We start from the raw sequence: 7,846 nt of genomic DNA on the forward strand, positions 1-7,846 counted from the left end.
GGAAGATTGTAGTGTTTCGTATCTATCGATACCTTCGCCTGCCAGAATTTTGATCGGAAATTCTGCAAAGGTTATTGTAATCCTTTATATAAGTTACATGCTCGATACGTTTATATTTTATGTCTGTCTTCCTCCCCTATTGTTTTGATAAAAGTATTACAAGTAAGAAAGTCGTTAGTTAATTAATGAGTTTCTTAATTAATTGTAAAATTATATAAAATGGATAGAAACATCTGTTTTCTTAATAATTAGCACTGTGAGCCCAGCGCTGCTCAGGCAAAAAATAACAACAGCAAAGATTAAGATTATTGGTTATTTCGTACTTCTAATTTTTCTATTATATTAATTCCTTTCTTAAACTCGAAAACGGAGTTAGATACATGAAAGTCGAGACGAGAAATAGAAATGGTAAGAGAAAGAGCACAAGACTAACTATTGTATATATTAACTTCCGATTTGTACCGTAAGTCACGTTATTTCAATTCAAAAATTTTTTCTCTGAATGGAGTTCGATGCATAACCGGCGCGGTTCTATCGTTAACAGGAAAGTTACGATGTACTGTACAGGAGCAAAAGACTACTAAACTTCACTAGGCAAGTGCTATGTACTGTACTACCTGTCGTAGTGACGCATCCATTTCGCTCTATATCATTTTTGCAGTGATTCAGTGATTATGATATATATATATATATATTTATTTATTTATTTATATATATAAAAAGAGCGCCGGTCCAATTACGCAATTAGATTTTACACGAATATTTTGGCGTAAATCGCTTTGTACGCGACGACCTACTTTGAGGGAACGAAATAAACAGCCACCACGGCAATAGTCCACACTCGAATTAATTATAGATGACCTCATCGGAAAATAACCCCCTAAATTCCCTTTATAATTAGAGATTTTAGGGAATCTCCCCGGTGACGTAAACAGCGCCGTTTCCATTTTTGGTGAAATTTTTACGTCATTATTCTAAGGCCCTACGTTAAATGCTTGAGCGGACGAAACCACTGAGCAGTCGTGGAGTTTTCCGGGTGTTTCTCACGTTTGTAACATTTAAAATAGGGTCCTCCGGGGAGATAGATTTCCCACGTGTTTCATTGACATATAAGCCTACTAATTAACAAAAATCGACCCTAACTCGTGTCCTTTATCGATTTAAACGGAAACACGTGGACAGATATGTATAACGACTGTCTTTAAATTAACATCCCTTATAGGATACCAAGTTACGTGAGAGTAAGAAAGAATATCATGCCAGATAAAGGGCAACCTCATTATATTTGACCTTTGACCTAAAATTACAGTAGTTTTGTAATGCTTAATACGGGCCAGGAATGAATATTTTTCTTTCATCTACACGTTCAGGTATACCGGTATTCGGCGTAAGAAACAAATACGGGGGTTGAGCAAAGCGGCGAGACAATAGACCAGAACAATCGCGCGTGTAACCTTCGCACAAGCTCGAGGAAGAGGGGAGCGGAGAGAACAAGCAAGTTCGATTTCTCCGCTCTCCTCACCTCTTTGCTCACCTCATCGCTAAATAAACATAGCTTTAATGGGGGTGAGGAATTTCCTCGGGGAGATAAATCGATTATTTCCAGTCTATTACCTACTACTCCGGGTAATTAAAATAATTAATTAAAAATTCTTACGAACCTTTAAGGACCACGTAGCTTTTAAATGCTTCAACGTAGAGAATTGGTGGTCAAGGTAGGCGAGATTTGTCGCCCAGACGACCTCTACGACACACCTTAATAAGAAATTCTTTCTAAAATGGACAGTATACACGTTTACCTGTCAGGTATATCTGAACAGGTAAACCGGTACGTGTGTACCTGGCTATAAACGCTTACTTGTATAACAAGAATGGGATTTGTTTGGCTTCGTTGCTTTTGATGGAGGAGAAACCCGAGGCGGCTCGTTGCTATCGGATTTCTCGAGACGTGGAAACAACCGGAAGAAGAAAAGAGGGTGATTTCCGCACTCGACCTCACTCGTATAACGTTACCTCAACAATAAAAGGATAAGGCGGTGCGTCATCATCTCCACGCGAATCTAAGAAGAATACTTCTATTCTTTATTTGTTTTCTATGGGAGTTTTCTTCACCTAAATGGGCCAGTTTCCCCATTTAGGAGGTGTGTGGTCAAACAAACCTATGTTTCCTATAGGTCCAAAGTAAGTACAATGGCATAATTACAATGATTCCCATAGAATAACGCCCTTATACAATTGCTTGGGGTCCCCTGTCATTGGGGAAATTTGGAGATCCATAATATTAGTTTTTATTGGATGATTGGCATCTTAAGGATTGGAGGATGTGGGGTAGACCACTCTCACCATATTCATCACAGTGCATTTAAACATACGTTTATATGCTACATTTGATTACGTTTATCGAATTTTAGTGGATGTTGGGAGCGTGTTCACCCCCTAAAACACCAACAAAATGCATTGTCATCAGGCCGAGATACGACTCCAAGCTTCAGTCTTTAATTAGAAGAGGATGAAATTTGAATTGAGCAACATAAAAGAAAGAACAATGACGAAAGACGTGTATAAGTACTGATCTAGTGTTTAAAAATCGAGGAGGAGAGATTATTAAAATTGTAAATATTATCAGAAAAAGGGAATAAAATTAACTGAGAAGGACACAACTCACCCTAATTTATCTAAAAAGAACTATATTCTTCGTTTCCCAAGGACTTTTAACAACAAACACCGAACCGGATAAACGTCGGTCGTTAATATTTCACTCCTCTACACACGTTACAGCTTCTGTGACGTCAGTACATTATAAACGTAAGTGGTTTATTAAAAAATTTGACAATTTCAGTCCCGTTTAAGTAGACGATGAATATATAATTCGCCATTGGTTCGTAATAATCGTGTAATATAATAACGGCACGTACAATACTGTACAAGTGTCTAATATTCCAAAGTGTTACTTTGACCGAGATCCGACTACACTTAATTCCGCACGTAGACAGTTGGAAACAATATTCCACAATATCCGAAAGGAATTTCCTAACGGGAACAATTTAATAAAACAATCCAGTTGGACCCCCTACCCTAAGTAGAACCCCATTCGGGCCTGTCTCGCCCCAGAATAGCATTAAGTGTGGCAAATACTTCACAGTCAGTTGTGTTTTTTCGTGTGTAAAACGTGTGTGGATTTTCATTTTTGCCATCCACGTAACTGTGGAAACGTGACTTTGTGTGGCGTCATCACTTCCCCTCTAAACGGGTAAGAGTTCGTTTCTCATTGCCAACAGGTTGTAGTAGAATAAAATTAATGGACTATGCGCTTTGTTAACCGTTTCTGACGTACGATAATTGATGATGCCACGTTGCTCTAACGTTCCCTTTTCTAAGTTGGATCCCCCACACACGTTTAGAAGTAGAACCCCCATTTTTTTCAGTTGGAAGTAATGGAAGAAACTGGCGTGAACTTAGAATCCGTCAAGCAGTAAAGTTATCTCGTGTTTATCACAATGCAAATGGTGCCTTCTTCGTGCTTTGTGGCGTGGAAAGTGGGCTTGAGAAGTGTGAGCCGATTCGGTGGGTATATTTAAAGTTTATCCAATGAAAACGTTTGAAATTAGAGGCGAAGAAATTGTTACCTTTCACGGGTGCCCGCCGATCCGGTCTTGGCATCCGGGAGACAATAATCGGGAGATTTGGTCAGATAAATCAGATCGTCCTTGCCGAAGGTGGCAATTCTGGCGCTGACCGGTTTTAGTCTCTTCTTGGATCCCATATGTCGCACGCTCACTTCTACCGCCGCTTTGTACTTGAGTTTCAGGCGCTGAGCCACATATTGTAGGGGTGCCAGAGCCTTCCAACAAGTCTTGACGTTGCAGGCTCCCGACACCCCGTGGCACTTGCATTGCGTCTTCAGACTGGTGGCCACCACCTGCCAAAAAAACGGGGAGATAATTACAACGTGGGAAACGAAAACCGTTCTGTCGTAATGATCACTTCTCTTCCGAGCTTATCGATCTCGAAGGAGGAGTCGGCGGAATCTCCCGCACCGTTTTACCCCCTGGCGGAAAGAATGGGAAAACAACTCACCCTTCTTCCGGTCCGTCCATTGTGGCGGTCGACGGCGGCGCCGGGCCCGCGGGCCGCGGCCTTACCGCGGAGGGGCGCTTCGACGAACTGCCGGGCCAACTGCAATCCGTATCGGAGGTCGTCTCCGCATCCTCCCCATCGGAAATCCCCGGAGGGGGGCTCCCGAGGCAGCGGGCCACAGCCGCAGCCGCTCAGGGCGCCGGCGCTGCAGGCCCTGGCCAGAGAGTGGACCAAACCGGCCGATGCCAGGGCGTAGACGAAGGCCTGCTCCCGAGTACCTGAAAGTATTCCAAGTAGGTAAGTTCCCGGGCATGGTAGTGGTGGTGGTCCCCTCTTTCCGACCATCCGCGCGCGATTCACAAATTCCCTCTTACCTCCCGATAAAATCCACGGTGTCCCGGGAGGAGGAGACGAAATTGCCAAAAAGGGGGTATCTGACGGAAGAGGATCCCCTCTTTCGCCTCCACCTTAATCGGAGATCTCAGAACACCCCGAACGATCCGCCATTTTTCAATTGGCACCCTCAAAACGGCGGTTTAGGCCGACAAATTACAGACTTAAGAGGGTGGTGCGGGGATCGTTACCTTCGGATTTCCTTTTTTAACGCCCTTTACTTTTCTAAATTGCCGGTCCGTGTCACCAGACTCACCCGAAACCTACTCCTTTTGCTTTGCTGCCCACCTTCCGTTCTCCTTCGAGAGCCATGCGAACTCCTTCAAAAATAAAAAGAAATCCTTCAGGCATTTCGTCACGAACTACCACGTTATTAAGCGGGTCTCCGCCTCCAAACTTCGGACCTGGGCGGACGAACCCTATTCTATAAACAAATAGAGGAGGCCCCCCGAACTTACAGGGCCTGCAATGCGACTCGTTCCCGTAATTTTCGGTGAGGAGGTTTAAACACGAGAGAGGGAGTGGTCCTCTCCCTACCTTAATCGTTGGCTTCGAAAAAATTTTACGGATGAAACGGGTTTGTGCCCTAAAATTTACTACTCCGTAGTAAAGGCGTGGGTAAACGTGCGCCAACGACAATAGGTGAGGCCAAACAATTAAAGTGCCAGTTACTCTGCCACAAAATTTCAAACGATGCCAAGAGAAAGTAACCGTAACCTTCGGAGTAACTTCATTACATTAAAGGTTACGGCAGCATTCATTCGTCCCGTGTAGACGTTTTCTAATACTTCCAACAGAAAGAAGAACGGGGGTCGTCCCGGTCCCTATTACACTTCCCGCTCCTCTAAACTTACGGTAACGGGGGCACAGGCAAGGGATTTTTTTCGGGGAGGCGTCATATCCCTCCCCAAAAGACTAATTTTTTACACGCACATTATACGAGACGGACATTCCCTCTCCGGGGGTGGAAGAGGAACCTCCACCGGAAGAAGAACTCCGGAAATGGAATCGTGTCGTCACCACCGACGACCGTGGCGTCCGATGGTGGTAAATGTCAATTAATCGTCGGGGATTTACCTCCTCCTCTCTTCCACCCCCTGACAAATCGTTATTTAACTAGAGAAGCCGTCGGAAAACGGCCGTTTTCGGTAACGCCCCGGACGAAAAACCCGCATTCTCCGAACGTGGGATCCGCCCCGTCGGCTCCGTCCCTTTAATCATCCCGGATCCATCCCCGCGGCCCTTTCCGGAGGAACCGGAACCGGCATTTTCTTTCTCTCCCGATACTACTCGCGTTTTTAAACGTCACCCTCCGGGATTTCCATCCCTTAGCAGAATAAAAACGTCATCCCTCCGGAAGTAGATACCTCCGGCGAGAGCTTCTTCGGGTCTTTCTTATTGAATCCCCCCGAATCTTACCGTAGGATCCGAACCGGAATCGAGTCCGGATCTGGCGCATTCCTACTAGGAGCGCCCTTCGACCGGTAGAACTAGGATCGACCGACCTTCGTCGCGTGCGAAGGGCGCGAGGAGTAAAGGGAGGAGTTTACTTACCCGAGGTGAGGTCGGGGGTCAGATTCGGTGCAAGAGAGACCGAAGAGCAGTTCCATCTGTCGGAGGAGAAGACCTGGTGGCACTCTCGCGCCACGCGGTAGGCGGCCATGGAGGCGAAGGGCATGGAGTCCAGCTGCCTCTTGCAGAACTTGACCTGCGACGCGTGCAGACGTCGTCGGTTCTTGGCCTGGACGCAGCGTCGAGTGTCGTTCCAAGAGAAGGAGGCGTCGGCCAGGGACCTGCGAGAGAGGCGGGGTCAGGGGGGCCACCCTCCCGGCCGGCCGTTTACGCCGGGAGGAGTGCGGCGAAGAGCCATTGGCAGGGGCCCTCCTCCGCCCGGCGCCCGGCGGCCGGCGCGAGAGGAGGAGGGAGCGATAAGAGCGCGAGACTAGGGTACTTACAACCAGCGGACGGCCGAGCAGCAGGCGCAGGCGGACAGAAGAAGAGGAACGGCGAAGAGTCTCATGTCGGCGGACGCCCGGCCCCAGACAATGGCCGCCGGACGACGTCCGAGACGACCCCAGCCGGAGGCGCGGGACGCGATCTCGCTTCTACCCGAGGCGGGAAGCGCCGCCGTCTCCCACAATGCAGCGGGCGGAACGGGTCGCCCGCCCCGCTCTTCCGGCTCCGGCCGCCCCACGGGCCCCGGGCGCTCCCCGCCCCGGCCGCCGACCCGCGGGACGGCGGCAAGTGGGGTGGTACCTCCCGCTCTCTCCCTCCTCTCTTCCCCTCGTCCGCCGGCCGGCTTTCCCCTCTCCTCCCCTCCTCCAGTCGGCTCGTCCGCTTCCCGTTCCGACCGACATCGGGCGCTAACCTACTTTCGCACCTACGTGACCACCGACAGATAGGTGTCGACCGATTCGATTACCCCGGCGCCGCGGCACGCCGTCCCCGCGCCGCGCCGCGCCGCCCCTTTCCTCCCCGGCCGCGGAAGCGCGCGCGCCCGACTCGCGCCGTGGATCATTTCGGCCACCCTCCCACCTCTTCCCGTTCGGCGCGCTTCTCGGGTCTCGGGTCTCCCGCCTCTCCCCGTCCGGTCGTGTCCCTCGGGCGCCGCAGCCCGGTCACCGGCCGCGCCGCCTCGGCGCGTCCTGGCGCGCGTCGGGACGAAGAATACGTGACGGCGGCCGCGTGGCGCGCGAGACGATTCGCCCTCCGATCGACCGACCGACGTCCGTCTCGTCCGTTCTTCTCCGAGCGGAAACGTCGGCGGCCGGGTCCTACTCCCCGCTGGGGGGCGCGCATCAACCGTCGTCTCCCCCTCTTCTTTGTGTTTGGCGCCGTCCTTTATCCCGTCGGGAGTCTTCTCTACAAAACACCAGAGGGGAGGGACGATTCCGGGATGACGTACGACCGGAAGAACGGACCGATTTTTTTTTAAATTATTTTCCTCGACTTCCTCCGGAAGTGGCGCCAAGTCCTTCCTTTCGTTTGGATCCGAATCCGGCCAACCTCACCTCCTAATTACGGAACCCAGCGGTCCCTCCCCGGCGCCGAGAAACTGCCGGGAGGTGAGACTTTCCACCGGGTCGAAGGTCGTTTTCGTTCTTCTTTCCCCCCCCCCCCCACGTTGCCTGAGCGCGTGCGGACATGGACCTTCTTCCTGGACGTCGGGTCCATCCTCCCAGAGATTTTCTCTTATACAATGCAATGGCGAAAATAGAGCGAGGAGAAAATTCGGGTATGGAGGAAGGAAACGAGGTAAGTATTCCAGAACGTCGGGATGTCTGTACGCCAGAGTTTGCCTATAAAATCGTTGGCCGCGTGACAATAAAACCGTGTACAATGGACCTCTGCCATTAATATTCCCAGTCGATAGGCG

General features: G+C 49.6%; 1 protein-coding gene across 1 annotated transcript in view; it reads right to left on the reverse strand.

The window, feature by feature from the left end:
* LOC111638841 (protein Wnt-11b-like) overlaps window positions 1–6,740 on the reverse strand; it is a 17,264-nt gene extending 10,524 nt beyond the window's left edge. The window contains exons 1-4 of the mRNA XM_023384596.1: window positions 6,426–6,740; window positions 6,025–6,263; window positions 4,078–4,355; window positions 3,627–3,919 (exon numbers count right to left, since the gene is read on the reverse strand). Of these exons, the coding sequence (XP_023240364.1) occupies window positions 3,627–3,919; window positions 4,078–4,355; window positions 6,025–6,263; window positions 6,426–6,490 (875 nt within the window). The 5' untranslated portion in view covers window positions 6,491–6,740. The remainder of the gene's footprint in view (window positions 1–3,626; window positions 3,920–4,077; window positions 4,356–6,024; window positions 6,264–6,425) is intronic.
* Window positions 6,741–7,846: the final 1,106 nt, after the last annotated feature.

The sequence above is a fragment of the Centruroides sculpturatus genome, unplaced genomic scaffold (assembly GCF_000671375.1).
Source record: "Centruroides sculpturatus isolate CEXI.00-Female unplaced genomic scaffold, Cexi_2.0 scaffold1109, whole genome shotgun sequence".
Lineage (NCBI taxonomy): Eukaryota > Metazoa > Arthropoda > Arachnida > Scorpiones > Buthidae > Centruroides > Centruroides sculpturatus.